Here is a 16,053-nt window from a genome sequence, read left to right as displayed (position 1 = left end):
CCAAAGCAATTCTGGACTCAAGCATTTCAGACAAGGAATGCTTAACCTATACATTTTACCAAAGGTCACCTCAATAAACAGAATGATCAACAGAATCATATGACATATTTAATTCAACACAAATTTAATTTGTATGAGTTGGGTCTAAAAAAGAGTAAAGAATTTTTGGTTTGCAGTAAATCTTGCCATGATTCTGTGTAGCATTTCACCCAGATAACAGTGAATTTAAGCTCCAGAGTAAGTAAATACTGTGAGACATCTGTATGTTTCTTCTTCCTCCTATCTCATTTCTAGGATCCTTCTAACAGCACAAGTATTTTTGCAGTGCTCAGAGTGTTGTTGTATTCTGATGCCTCAAATGGTAATTTTTTTAACCCATAGGCTCAAAAATATTTACCTTGTTTGGTATTTAACTAAAGAAATAGCAGTCTAATCTGACTGGAGGAATTTGGAGACATACTTTGTGGATTAGGAGATTTCCATGGGTAATTTTGATTGCAGTTTTTGCTGAATGTTCTAAATTTAGAACTTACACTCTATGTAAGATGCAACTCCACTTTTCCAGGGAAAATAGCACTAAACTCAAGTCTTCATTAAGGATAGCATATTTTTCTCTTTACCTGCAGAAAAACCTGTATAATTTAATTTTATTGCTGTGACTTACTCAGTTACCCTGTGGCTATTGTCAATGTGGTCATAACATTAGAACTTATAATGTAATTGGAAACTTAGTATTTTTTTAAATCTCTCAGATTAAATAAATCAAGCCATTAATAGTACTTTTTGATGGTGATGATGGTAATTCAAATATGCTATTAAATTTTATTTTTTTATATAGGTTGACTATCCCTTATGTGAAATGCTTAGAGCCAGAAGTGTTTCAGATTTTAGAGTTTTTTTTTGGATTTTGAATATTTGCATACACTTTCCCAGCTGAGCATCCCTAACCTGAAAATATGAAATCCTAAGTGCTCCAAAATCTGAAACTTTTTTTTTTTTTCTGGTGGTGGTACTGAGGTTTGAACTCAGGACCTTACACACTTGCTAGGCCCAGCCCTTATTGCTTTAGTCATTTTTCAGATAGGGTCTCATGTTTATGCCTGGGCTAGCCTAGACCACTGTCCTCTTATTTAGGTTTCCTGTGTAGCTGGGATGACAGGCCCATGCCATTATACCCAACTTCAGTTGGTTGAAGTGGGTTTTCCAGAACTTTTGCTCAGCCAGGCCCGATTTCCACCTCTTGAGTAACTAGGATTGCAAGTGTGAGCCACTGAACCCAGCTTGAAATCAGAACTTTTTTTTTTTTTTGGAGGTACTAGGGTTTGAACTCAGGCCTCAGGTTTGCTAGCAGGTGCTCTGCCACTTTAGCCACTCCACCAGCCCTAAAATCTGAAACGTTTTGAGTGCCAGTATGACACTTGAAAAATTTCAGATTTTAAACCATTTTGATCTGATTTCAGTTTTTTGCATTCGGAACGCTCACATTGTATTTGCTTTATGATTTACTAGAATGGCTTTTTTTTAAGCACAGAATTTTTTATTGTTCAACTGTACTTTGATCTGTGTTTGTCTTTTACCCAGTTGTTTCTCTTTCAACAGATTAGCAATTTAAAGAAAATTTTAAAAGGAATCTTGGATTATAACCATGAGGTAAGGAATTTTATTTTCCTTCTACTTGAAAGTATTATTATAGGATAGTTTAATTCTTATAACAGTTTCAAGTTAAGGGAAAATTGCCATCAAAATTAATAATCAGTTTGTCTTGCCTGTGTAGTTTCTAGGATGGTGGTTCAAACAACCAGCTATTAGGTGTTAAACAGATGAATAATAGTCTTTCTCATTGTTTTATATGGGTAGTTTCTAGAAGATTATTAATTTATCTTGGATTTTGCCAGATGCTATTTATTAATTCTCTCCTTTCTTCCCTACTTGTGAAGGTAGTTTAGAGCACATGAACTGTTATAGTCAATTTCATTGCCTGCTTGCATTTTATTCCTAGCTAAACCTACTTTGTCTTCTGAATCTATATCACAGTAGCTAGGCAATCCTGGGGGAAAATGCATATGTGGAACCAATTTATTTTACATTTTCATGATCACAGATGTCAAATGGCCACAACATAGCCTAGAAATCATGTTATTTTTCCTGTATGTTTATTTACATTTATACCCATGTTTATACCCATAAAATCTGTCTTCCACATCTAAGTGCCCCTACCATCCAGGCTAGTATGAAAGCTCCAAACCTTGAACTCATTCTATAGTACTACTTTTAATATCATCATCAAGACCTATTAAACCTTCAAAATACAGTTTCCTCCAGCTTTGCTGCCCCCATGTTATACCAAGATGTCATTTGCTCGTGATTAAATTGCTGTAACAATATTAACTGGTGAGTGACTTTATTTTTGCCCTGCTAGTCTTCACTCTTCAAGCCAAGATAATTTTTAAAGATTCCTTCAAGTCTTTCGTGGTTTACCATTACATGCATTGAGGATTAAGTTCATATTTCTTACCTTCTTCACCAGGCACTACCTGACCTCTGTAATCACCTTTTACACTGTTCCACCCCTTAGTACCACAGGCACATTCACCCTGCCTCTGTGCCTCAGATGTACCAATCCCATCTGCCTTGGAGCCTTTATACCTGCTTTGTGGCATGTCTTTCCCTCAGCTGTTGTCAGTGACAGCATGTTTATATGAACTTATTCCCGCCTCTCAAAGAGGCTTTCCTTGGCCAGGGCAACCATTGTCTTTGCCTCTCGGGCTGTCACATAACCCTTGCCATATCCACCGTTCCACAGTCTTATTTCTTGGTTTATTTGGTTGTCTTACCCTCTAATATAATTAGTCATGAATTGAGGTTGGGGTCAGTCCTCCTATATATATATCGTTTGATTTCCTCTGAGTTTTTTTTTTTTTTTTTCTATTTTTCATGTTGGAGACTTTTCTGAAAAGTTTTAATCCTCCTTGGTGATTTATTGATACTTAAAGGTAAAACACTGTTAAGGGCTGGGGACATGACTCAGGTAGTAGAGCACTTGCCTAGTGAGCATGAGGCCCTGAGTTCAAACCTCAGTATCACCAAAAAAAAAAAAAAAGTGAAACGCTGTAAAAAGCTGATTAGAATCTGAGTGGGGGGCTTTTTTTAGTGGTAAATTGCACTGTAGGGCTCTAAGGCAGAGACCTTCCTATTTGTTTGCATATGTCATTTCATTTGAGACCTAAGCCAGGTGCAGTGTGGCTTACGCCTATAATCCTAGCTAGTTAGGAGGCAGAGATCAGGAGGATCATGGTTCGAAGCCAGTCCAAGTAGTTCAGGAGACCCTATCTCAAAAATATCCAACACCAAAAAGGGCTGGTGGTGTGGTTCAAGAGTGCTTGCCTAGCAAGTGAGAGGCCTTGAGTTCAAATCCCAGTAACCACCAAACAAAGTCATTTGGGACCTGTTTCTCCATAAAGGAATCCTCCATTCTCTTTTCTGATACAGGTGTCTTGGCCACCAGTGTTTCATAGTCAAATGGAGTGAGGGTGGCTAGGGGAAATCTTACTGGGGGCATGGATTTTTAATTTCAGCCTTTTCTGGTTTCCCTTAGTCCAGACTCTTCTCATTCTAGTTCATCAGAAAGCAAACATCCAGTTGCCGTTGGAGCAGTAGAAGGATCATTACTAGAGTTTTTTCCTCGGTGTACATACCACATATCAGATTAGGGACTAAGTTGCTGTGACACAGATAATTACAACTTAGGTATGGGAGGTAAAAATAGAAATTGGGAGTGAAATTGACAAAATGGCTCTGTACTTGGGAATGAGTTTCTAGTGATAACAAACTAATCTTTGTCAGCTATTGTTTTTGGTCAGGTAAATGTGAACGGAGTTGTAACATTCTTATTTCTATTCAGATTTTAGGACAGCAGATTAATGACTTTACTCTTCCTGATGTGAACCTTATTGGGGAACATTCTGATGCAGCTGAGCTTGGAAGGATGCTTCAACTCATTTTAGGCTGTGCTGTGAACTGTGAACAGAAGCAAGGTAATTCATTGGAAGTTAGTGTATGTGTTTGAAATGATGAAGGAAAGTATATACTGTTTATTTTATATAGAGAGCATCAAGACACATCTTTGTAAGGCTATTCATTTTCTACAGTTTTGCTAGTAATTTGTTTTCAAGCTTAAATGAGTTTTGCAATTTAGGATAAATTTGAATATGTATTTTTTTTCCCTTTATGCAAGACCACATAATTCTTTGAGTAGATTTTTTTTTTATTGTTATTTTTGGTGGGATTGAGGTTTGAACCCAAGCAGATTGCTTTTAAGGCATTGCATATGATGAAGTTTTTGTTAATTGGGCAAAGTCCACCTATTAGTTTGGAAAAAGAAAAAGCAGCAATGCACAGAGTTTAATGGATATTCAGATCAGCCTTCTTAGTATACATCTATAATAGATAGCTTAGATACTTTGCTGTGGAGAAAAGGGAGGGAAGAATATCATTATGTATGTAGTCTCTAAATAATAAAAATAGATTTGGAACTGGGTTTCCTACCTGTGTAAATCTGCTAGATATTCTTCCACAGAAATCACCTTAGTGACTTTTTATTTACTTATTTTACTTAATTTTTTTTCAGTACTGGGGATTGAGCATAGGTCTTTATATATGTTAGGCTCTATAACTGAACAACACCCTCAGCCCCCCTCAGTTAAATTTTACCATGACTGTCTTTTAAAGGAAAAGAATAGTATTATATATTTTCAAGATTATTTTATTCCACTTATTTTAAAATTAACTTTTAGGAATGCTGCAGGATATTTCATATTAATATACTGTGGCAAGAAAACTTTGAAATTTAAAGGACCTTTTGGAATTCATTTTCACCAAGATGGATAAAGACCCTTAAAGATTCCTTTGTATTGCCATCTAAAATACCAATTTTTAAATTCCCAGAACTGAATTGATCCAGTATATTGTATTATTACCATTATTATTGAAATATTGATTGATTTATTAACTAGTTCAGTTTGTAAAATGGCAGTTTAGGAAATATTTCTGTGCTTGCATAAGAGCATTGGCTCAGTGACCAGTCAGCCTGTTTTCAATATGGTTCTATTCTTAGAAAGTATGGAGGGTGGTGGTCAAATTACTGTCAGCATTTTAGTGCTTACCTCATAGGTTTATTTTGGTGACTAAATGAGATAATACATGTAAACGTACAGCATCTTGCACATAGTAATGGTTCAAACAGTGTTAATTACATTTTAAAACATTAATTTAGTTCAGTTATTTATTGTGGGATTTTTATGAACTTTCAGGAAGCCACAATTTTGAAAATGTCAGGTATTTAATGATTCATATGTATTCTATGAATATAAGAAGTGTAAATTATTAAAAATCATTACATTAGACTTAGATGGTATTTGTACTAATTTGAATTTAGCTTGCAGATTTTGTTTGAAAAATATTAGTACTTTTATGTGTATAATAAATCCAAGGTGACAGGTTTTGAACACCAGCTTTGATATATAGATACTAAGGTAGTTAACTTTTTTAGTTCATCTAATCTTAAATAGCTTTTCTATTCCCTTTTTTGACAGCTAGTCATTTTCATGGAGATCACTTGTTTTTTAAAAAATACTGTTCAAATTTATCATACATAAATTAGACAAATTTAACCTTAAATTTAACTTTCCCTCTTCTCCAGTTGATTTATTTCACAAATATTTATTAAAATGATAAATTATGAGCTAGGAACACAGTGGTAAACAAAACAAGACACAATTCTTGCCCTCGGGGAACTTGTGGAGGGAAAAAGCATTAAATAATAGCACAAAACTCATATACTCAAAGAAATAGCAAGTGCTCTGAAGGTGGCATGTCATGGAGGCTGTAGTCTAGACTTGGGGCCAGGGAAGTTAGTAAACAAAACTATAGAAGATAGTGAGTTAAGACTAGTTAAAGTAGTAGTAGAAGCTCAGTGTAAGAGACCCAGGTTACCTTCTAGGGATTTAAAAACCCCACAAAACTATCATTGGAGTATAGTGAGAAAGGGAAAGGTAGATGGGCTATTCTGAAAGTGATGACAGCATGGTACTTTACTGTTGCTTACAATTGAAGAAGGTGGGTTTTTTGGTTTTGTTTGTGATTTTTAAGATCAGAGATGCTGTTTTGTTTGTGTTTGTTTTGTTGTTCCCCCTGACCTGAAAATTCAGAACAAATTTCCATTAATTTGTTCTTTGTACTATTTTTGGTATTCTAGTAATAAAAGTTTAATAATAGTCAACATTGTTTTCTTGAAACTATAACTAATTTTATTGGTTTTACTAAACAATGTATTTCTTTTTCTCTAGATCCATTCCTTTTAAATTTTATCATGCCATGCTCATGTACTAAATTTTAGTTTGTTTATTCAGTTTAGCTCAAGAATTTATACAGAATTTTCTGCATTTGTAGTCTTTGTATATTACTAAAATGTCTAATAAATGTTCTGTAAAAGCTTTAAGAGAAATTAAATTTAAGCGTATGCTTTGATTTTAAAGTGGATGAGGAATCACTTAGCTATAGCTCGTTGTTCTTCGATAATGACAACTGTTAGAATGTTCATCAAGTCCTGGAATTCTACTTAAGACATAGGGGTCCTTGGAAATGCACAGCTGCTAAGTGTTGGCTCACCATATTAATTACAGAGTAGAAACGAGATAAAAATGCTACCTTCCACCATATTCCTATGGAAGAGAGTCATGATATTTATTGAGCGTCTCATATAGACTAAGTGTGTTGTGTGTGGACATCTAGATTTAGTTTGTCCCCTGAAATTGCATAAATGATGAAAACTTTTTGAGCAAGATTTTAACATCTCACTTACCCATATTTGGGATTCTCTTTGATCTTGGAAATACAGTAGAGAGCTAAGAATTCAATCACATAGATGACTTGTTAAGTATTAGCTGTCACTGTGTATGTATGATATAATGTGTGGCTCACCGAAGTGCCTCTCCCTCTCTAATTTTGGATGAGATACTCAGTGTGTTTCCTTGTCTGCAGAATGAGTGCAAAATTGTGTAGTCAGTAGGAGTAAATGAAATTGCATCTGTGTTTCTGCTTTGTGATCCCTTAAGCACTATATTGAACAAGTGTTGGGGGGGACTTTGTCTTTAGATGTTTCCAATTAGAAGTGAAGAGCAATGGGGGCATGGCTTAAGTGTTAGAGCACTAGGTCCTGAGTTCAATCTTGAGTACTTTGGGAAAAAACAAAAAAGGAAAAAGAAGTGGAGAGCAACTGCTGAGAGCTTTGACTCAATATAATTTTATCTTCACTGACTTCTGTAATTGGGACAAATGAAGTAGTGGCAAATTTGAAAAAGCAAACTTAGCAGAGTACACACCAAATAATATTTACTTAGGGTCTCCCTTCTGTTTGGTATTCTACTAAGCACTAAGAGAACAAAAAGTACTTTTTATAATGTAGGAAATTGAGACTTCAAATAAATATTATATGACTTGCCAAGATTTCTTACTTGTGAGAGGCTAGGTGAGGACAAAAATCCATGGTTCTTCCACATATAACCTTAACACTGTTCTAAAGCGTACTATAAATTTTAGACAGCTGAGATCAAGGGTAAACTCTCTTACATAGCATGCCTCATTCTCCAGTGCTGCCTTATAGATGTGCACCCAATAATCACATGTAATTGTATTTGGGCTTTAAAAATGTGAAAATCATGTTTTATTTAAAACATTATACATTAATGTAGTTCCCATTATCATTTTATCATTTAGCATTTTACGGTGTTCGCGGGGAAGGGCCTTGACGTGGCAACACCGCTTCTTAACTAACGCTTCCCCTCTCACACCTACTAACGTTCTGACCTCCCGCCACTTCCTTCACATCCAGTAGGCTGCCATTAAGTTTCCCTTCCTCATGCCAATGCCACTGCTGCTTTTCTTCCATATTCACAGTCTTTTATTTTGAGGGCTGGTCAGTCATCTTAGCTATACTAGTTTCTGTGTTTGATGCCTTTCAACAGAACATCAAAAAACACTCTCTTGCTATATTTCAACACATAGGGTAATTGTCATTAAGAAAACAAAATAAGCTGGGTGCTGGTGGTTCACACCTCCAATCCTAGCTACTTGAAAGGGTAAGATCAGAAGGATCATGGTTGAGGTCAGCCTGGGGAAATAGTTTGAGAGACCCCATCTCTAAAATAACCAGAGCAAGATAGACTGGAGGTATGGCTCAAGCAGTAGAGCTCCTGCTTTGCAAGCAGGAAGCCCTGAGTTCAAGCCCCAATACAACCAAAAATAAAGAAAAAAGAAAACAAAAGATTGAGTTCAGGCTAAAGGAATTCCTTATTGCTCCAGTACTAATGAAGTTATTACATATTCCAAATGCATGATTCTCTTATGAAAAGATTACTTTGACAATTTCATGGTAGGACACTTTCATATTAGTACTTGTAGGGGTGAGAAAATTGTTTTGTGTTTGCTTTTTGCATGGGATCAGAGAGGCAAGTTAAGGCTAAAACTTCATTACCTTTTAAAATATTTCTTATTAAATTTATCATATTTGTTGGAATCCACTTGACCTGCTAACTTTGTTGTGCTCAAGCCACTTTTGTCATCATTGTTGAATTTAGGAATAATGAAATCCACTTCCAAAGCTGTTGAGAAGGAAAGAAGTTATTGTTTCCAATATTGTGATAATAATGCTAGATCTTTCTCTTTTTAGCCATGGTGAGAATGAGACTGATACAGTTGCTGCTTTAGCATAGTGGAGATGTACGGCATCATTTTAAAAGCCCAAGATTATGCAATATTTATAGTATCAATGTCTTTTTTTTCTTTTTTTGGTGATCCTGGGGTTTGAACTCAAAGCTTCATGCTAGCTAGACACCCACCCTTAATTTCTATCTTAAATTCATCTTAGGTCTTGGTCCCAAGCAGGTCAAAGTTTCATTAAGTTTTTTCTCTTCTGTAGTAGAAAATATTGGACTGGAGGCATGGCTCAAGCAGTAGAGCTGAAACCCCGAGTTCAAACCTCAATACTTCAAAAAAAAAAAAAAACTAGTAGAAAATACTGAGTTACACAAGTTCAGTCCTGAGATGTCCCATAAAACACAAACCTCAGAATATTTTTTAAATGATGTAGCAAAGAATAATGTGAAAGACACTGTTTAGATTTTTTTTAAATATGAGGAGTCTTTTCCACTTTGGCTTTAGGCTTTACTATTTCATCTATATTGATGCACAGCACACACTTACTGATGCTGTCTTCCCTGATCTTTAGCTTCACCCTCAACTATAAGAAGTGGTGAGAGGGAAAAAAATGTTTTCAGGAAAGATGACTACTGTGACTTTCAGCCTTTGCTTTACTGTGGCACTATATAAGGCACATTAGCCATGTCTGAGGGATTCCTAGGAGAATCAAAACACAGGAAACTACTTATAAGAATTCATGAAGTGTTAGCCTTCACTCCTGATTGTCTTTAACTTGAACAGTGACATTCTAGATTGTTCTTGTTTGCAGAGTACATTCAAGCCATTATGATGATGGAGGAGTCTGTTCAGCATGTTGTCATGACAGCCATTCAAGAGGTACGTTGGAGCTTTGTACATAGTTTGTGACAAACTAAAGGAAAAAACACAAGTTAAATAATAGTACAAATTTAAAAAGCAATTCTACTCATTTTTTGAGAACTTTTTTCTTTCTTTTTTTTTTTTTTGCCATGCTAGGGATTGAGCCCAGTGCCTCCTACATATTAAGCATGTGCTCTACCACTGAGCTATCCTCCCACCCTGAAAACTTTTTTACTTTACATTTATGAGAGCACTTGTTTCATTTTTATCTTTAAAATGATACTTAGTTAAAACTCTTTTTTCACTTAATCTTAAATGCTTACTTTCCAAATACAGAGCTATGCCCTCATTTTTAAAAATGCTCTTAATGAACTTGAAATGGTAGACTAATTCCTGAAGCCTTATTAATGAGTAATATCTATCATAAACCAGCAATCTACCTCATATTTATCTATTGGTTTCCTTTTTAGCAAAAAAATAGGTGTTCAACTCCAGCCAAACCCAAAGTAATTTCTAGTTGAATATTTATTTTAAATGCAAAACATAAAATGTAGACTAATAGCTGGTCAATCGCAACTGATGTAACAATCTTTTTAGTTATAAAAGCAATGGAGAAAACCCTTAAAGGAAATATCAAATTGTATATGGGACAGGAATATACATACAGCTAACAAAAAAATACAAAAGACAAATATGAAAAATGCCAAATGTGAATTAAGATGAAGTTGCAGGTTTTTTCGTTGTTGTTCAGTACTGGGGTGTGAACTCAAGGACTTCTTGCTTATTAGGCAGGTAGCCTTCCACTTGAACCACACTGCCAGGCCAAGTTGTGGTTTTTCTGCATCTTTTTTGCAATGACTTCTGACACCAACTACCCAGACTTGGGCTGCACTGTGTGTTTAAGGGCATTGTCCCCCATAATACTGCCCTCACTTCGGAGACCAGCTGCTGTTTCAGGAATCTCCAGGCCACCCTTCCATCTGACCAACTGGCTTAAAATTCAGTGGTTCCCATTACCTTGTTAAGTTCTGTAATTCACTAGAATGATTCAGAAGTTGGGAATGACAATGGTTCTGTTATGGAAAATGAATATAAATAAAATTAAATGACTTTTTGAATTTTAAAGTTTTTGTTAAGCCAAAAAATACATAGGATTGAGGTCTGGGAGGGTCCTAAATGCATAGTTTCTATTGTCTCCTCCCTACAGATTCAGGACTTGTTACCTCCTGGCATATCATAATGTGACAATAGACAGAGTATTGCCAACCAGGGAAGCTCATCTAGGTTTTTATGTCCAGTTTTAAATCTGTTGAACTCACCATAAGAAGAGGACTAAAGCAGAAAGGTGTAAAATGGAGGGGATAAGACAATTTGGGATACAGTACACATTTACATAGGAATGTCATAATGAAACTGTATAGATACATTAAACAACAAAAATGTCTTTTTTTTTTCCCCCTCAAAAATGGAGGACAGGAACTTAAATCAGGTCCTGTTTGGAGGTTGGTGGTAGGAGGAGTATATAAGGAAAGGGTGTAGGAGAGTGAATATTGTAGAAATATTACGTGGTATGTATGAAAATAGAAAAATGAGACCTGTTGAAACTAATTCTAAGAATGGGGGAGGGAAGACAAAGGAGAATGATGGAGGGGGTGAACTTAACTAAGATACATTATAAGTACTTTTGTAAATGTCACAATGTATGTACCCCCAGTACTACAATAATATGATAAAAAATTTTTTTTAAAGGAGTATAAGTTGGTTCATCTTTTTTAAAATATTATACTCTTTTGTATCAGATTAGGTTTGACATAAGTATTAAAATAGCAAAATGACAACTCCCCAAGTATAATACCAGTTTAATTTGCATGTAAGTGGTCTTGGGTTGGTGTGGAGGCTCTTTAGATACCAGTGACCCAGCTTTCCTTCAGTAAGACTGACCTAATAAGGTCTGTGCCATTCATGCACAGTTCTCACCAAGTGGTTCAGCTATGTCTTCTCAAGCTCCATCTCTTTTTTTCACAGTCAACCATCAGAAAGGATGGGAGTTCTTTCAGTAGACTTGTAGGAATTCTCACCTCCACCAGTCAGATATTTATTACTCAAATAGCTACACAGGGAAACTGGAAAATGTGCTCCTTATTCCTGGTACTTGCCAACAACATGTAAGGAAGGATTCTGTCACTAAGCCAGAACAGGAAAAAGAAAAGGGGGCACTAACCATTCTACTTTACTGTAATGGATCCTGTAATTCACTTTTAGAGACTTACCCTAAGAAATGTGAAATGCAAGACATGTAATAATAATAGTAACAGTAAACATTTTCTAAAACTTACTATGTGCTAGATAGTATTGGTTCTCGCTAAGCAGTGTCTTATCAGTTAACTCATTTAAAATTGACTACAATTATAATCACCAATGAATATATCCTTAAAAATGGTTAAGATGGCAAATTTTGTGTTACAAATATTTTATCACAATAATAAAATGAAGAAAAATCACTAAAATCCTGTGAGTTATGTGTTATTTTCTCTTTTTATTAAAAAAAAAACCCAAGCCATAGAGTTTGAGGAAGTAGTGACAACTCAGACCTAAGCAGTCTGAATCCAGATACTATTCCTATAACCATTTTCTGGTGCTGTAACTCCTCTAGAATGAAAATATTATCACTAGCCTAAATACCCAGCAACAGGGGGATAGATAAATAATGGTGTAATATATAGGCATGTTATATAGGCATATTTTTAAAAATATTTAATGACGTAGGTGAAAGTGCAGTATTTCAGACTAAAGAAGGTAGGACACATAAACAGTATGATTCCATTTGTTTAAAAATTGAGATGAGTGAAAACAAACTTGCCACAATATTAACTCTCTAAATTGTTGGATATTTTTTACTTTTTTAATATTTTCCAATTTTTGTGTAGTCACAGGTATTATATCTATAACAAGAAAACTTTTTTTACATTAGTTTGAGAAGAATTAATTTAGAATGTAGCACATATGTACAGGAAAGCAATGCAAGTAAACTCCCTGTATAGCTATCCTTATCTCAACTAGCAGAAACCCTTGGTCCTGCCTATTATTGCTTATACTATCTCCTCAAAAAAATTAGAGATAAGGGCAAAATAGTTTCTGCCTGGTAGCAAGGAGGGTAGGGGGCGAGAGGGAGGGGGTGGGGGAAGGGGGGAGAAATGACCCAAACATTGTATGCACATATGAATAAAAGAAATTTAAAAAATAATGTAACTGAATGATTTTCATTCCATGAATCTAAAGGAATTATGTAAAAATTATGACCAAGAATGGGCATAATAATGTTTATCAAGTTTTTAACAAATTTATGCTAAATTATGTTAATTTAGCAAAATTAACAAAAATACTGCATTTCCACTGATAAACTAGTATTTAAATTATAGTACCTTTGTCTGATGGAATATTATATAGATGATAAAATGTGTAAACTATGTTTAAAAGGATACCTTACAACAGTGAAAAAACTTTTTTTAATAAATTTTATTTTAATTAGGATATATTCATTGTAGAGGGGGGAATTCATAGTGACAATTCCAAATAGGCTTATATTGTACATTGGTTAGGTCAGCCCCACCGTCTCTCCCCCTCAACCCCCTTCGTGCCCCATTTAAAGCAGTTGCAAGAGGTTTCTTTGTTCTATTTCATATAAGTACATGAAGTCCATCAACCATATACCCTCACCTTAATCTCCTTCATTCCCCCTCCCCCCTCCCAGAGGTACCCCTCCCATACATACTGTATCTATTTTACAGTCCTGTCTTTCATTATTAATGTTTAAGTCAATGTATTCTATGTGGTGAATATACTTTGCTTTGGTCTATTCAACCCCTTCCATTGCTCTCCTTTACCACTCATCCCCCATTTTTCAGCAGCTTTTAACACATACCTTATATCCTCTACTTTCACAGATGTTATATTTTATGATATTGTTGATGCTCTATCATTCTCTTCCTCCCCATCTCTGCCTCTTTTTAAACGTTGAGTGAAATGGTGTATAAAATTGTATGTATAATAGGATCCCAATTCGATTTTAAAATAGATATGTCTATTATGTGCATTTTCATTTAACAAATATTTATTGATTATTAAGTATGCACCAGGTGCTATAGCAGACACTGTGGGTACAGTTGTGAAAAAGATAGACAGGAGAGGTCTCCCTCTCACAGGAACTGGTTAAACAAGGATTCAAACAGTGTGTGAAAAAAATGCCATGATGGGGAAGATACAGGAACACCTGAAGGGAGTGTCTAAGACAGTTTTAGGACTCTAGGCAAAGCTTCTCAGAGGAATGAGGCTAAATACTGAAGAACAGAGTGAAGGTAGGTAAGGGAGGTACAAAATTGTTCTAGAGTCCAGGAGGCAAGAGAAAAAGCAAGACCTGCATGACATGTTAGAGGAATTAAAAAAAAATCTTGTAAATGTTGTGGGGAGTGCTCAGAGATGAAACAGGAGATAAGGTTATTGGGACATCATGCAACTGTGTTAGTCATTTTAATTTTGGAAACTAAGGAATATATTCTAAGGAGAAACTACATGGAGGTTAGTATTTTGAGAAAATCCATGCAGTAAGAAGGTTAGTTACATAGGAGGAAAAAAGGCTTGAAAAGGGGAGACCTGTTAACAAGACCTTAGTAATTACATAGTAAAGATGGACAGAAGCCTGGACTAGGTCATCTCAAGAAAAGAAAGAGAGAAGGGACTGACTTGACATAAGTGGATGTGGTTACCGGTGGTTCTCAGGACAAAGGTAGGTCAGATGAGTGGATTTTTTAAATCAAAGGACTGTTGTAAAATAAACCCTTCATGTAGCATAACGTTTTCAAGCTTGTCAGTACTTTGTTCCTTTTATTGTTGTTGGTGGTGGGTTTTTGAGACAGGGTTTCACTATGTAGCCCAGGCTGACCTAGAACTCAGGATCCTCTGCCTCAGGCTCTTGAATGCTTTGATTACAGGCATCCACTACCAGGCCTGACCTTTGTTACTTTTTAGGGCTTAACCTTATCCCCTTTATCAGTTGATGGGCATTCAAGTTATTTCCACCTGATGGCTAGTATGAGTAATAGTTCTGTGAGCATGAGTGGCCACACTCATTTTCAATACCTGTTTTCAAATCTTTTGGCTATCAATAGAAATGCTCAACTTGCAATGGTTTCAGTTTAGGAATATTCAACTTTAGGAAAATGTAATACACATTGAGTAGAAACAGGTCTTTGGATTTTGAATTTTAAATTTTAATTTTTTCCTGGTCTACAGATTTTGTCTGATCTTCTGTGGTGATGCTGGGTGGGAGCAGTAGCTACTGCTCCCAGCCAGCTACATGATCACAAGGGTTCATGCCAAAATTCACCAGTGTGCTGTGTCACTAAGTATGGTATTCAGTAGGTTAGGTGTATTAAATGCATTGTTGACATACAAAAATGGGGTTGTTTGGAACATAACTCTACTGTGATTTTAGGAGCATCAGAATCCAGAAATGAAACTGCTACATTATGTAGCAATTCTATCATCACAATTTTGTGAGGATCTCAAAAGTGTTTTCTGCAGTAGCTATGCCCTTCTACATTTCCACCAGCAGTGTGCAAGGGTTCAAGTTTCTTCGTGTCCTTACCACCCTTATTACTGTCCATTTTTTAATAATAGTATCCTGGTAGGTATGATGTAATATTTTACTGTGGCTTTTGATTTGCATTTCCTAATAATTAATGATGCTGAGCTTCTTTTCATGTCTTTACTGGCCTTTGGGGAAAAAGTCTATGTAAGTTTATTGATATGTGTGTGTGTGTGTGTATGGGGGGGTGGGTGCTGGATGGAACCTAGAGCCTCATACCTGCTAGGCAAGAGCTGTACTGCTGGGCAGTATCCCAGCCCTGAGAAATGTCTATTCAAGTAAACAGTAGTGTCTAACTATTTAAACACTGGTAGGTAGAAGCCACACTAAAGGGAAAGATAGAGGTTGAGATATAAACAAGAGGAACAGGTTCTCTTGAGAACCTGGAAAGAGACTGAATTGAAACAAAGTGGCAGGATTCACCTTGGATGGGAAAAAGAGCCTGTGTATTGTAACAGAAATGAAGAAAGAAAAGAAGGGCATGAATGGTATTAATTGTATAGGTTAGGGTATTGGGAAAATTCTTATCTGGAAGCAAAGTTTCTGATGAAGAATGTGGGGAATTGGTGAGATTTGAGAAGTAGGAAAGGGTCGAAATAATCACTAGGGAGAATACAAAAGGTGCTGGCTAGGGAAACATAACTATGCTTTTTGAGCAGCTTTGAAGTCAAGTAGAGATTGGAAACTTTATTAACAGTAACACCAGTTTCGTACAGGTTTGGGGGGAGTTTTATTTTTCAGTTTTTTTTTTTTCCTTTCTCAGTACTTCACAGATCAGGGTATATGACTAAAAGAGAGGTTGGTTGAATTGACCTCTGGTTGGTTTGTTCTTGGAT

General features: G+C 35.7%; 1 protein-coding gene across 4 annotated transcripts in view; it reads left to right on the top strand.

The window, feature by feature from the left end:
- Hook3 (hook microtubule tethering protein 3) overlaps positions 1–16,053 on the top strand; it is a 113,789-nt gene that overhangs the window by 26,073 nt on the left and 71,663 nt on the right. For 3 of the 4 annotated variants that reach the window (XM_074054576.1, XM_074054577.1, XM_020184692.2), the window contains exons 4-6: positions 1,600–1,650; positions 3,902–4,034; positions 9,524–9,591. In XM_074054576.1, the coding sequence (XP_073910677.1) occupies positions 1,600–1,650; positions 3,902–4,034; positions 9,524–9,591 (252 nt within the window). Of the gene's footprint in view, positions 1–1,599; positions 1,651–3,901; positions 4,035–9,523; positions 9,592–16,053 lie in introns of those variants that run through there. The other variant, XM_074054578.1, reaches the window with a different exon arrangement.

This window comes from Castor canadensis, chromosome 14, assembly GCF_047511655.1.
Source record: "Castor canadensis chromosome 14, mCasCan1.hap1v2, whole genome shotgun sequence".
Taxonomy (NCBI): Eukaryota; Metazoa; Chordata; class Mammalia; order Rodentia; family Castoridae; genus Castor; species Castor canadensis.
The sequence above is the reverse complement of the archived record's forward strand: the minus strand, read 5'-3'. Positions and strand labels throughout refer to the sequence as shown.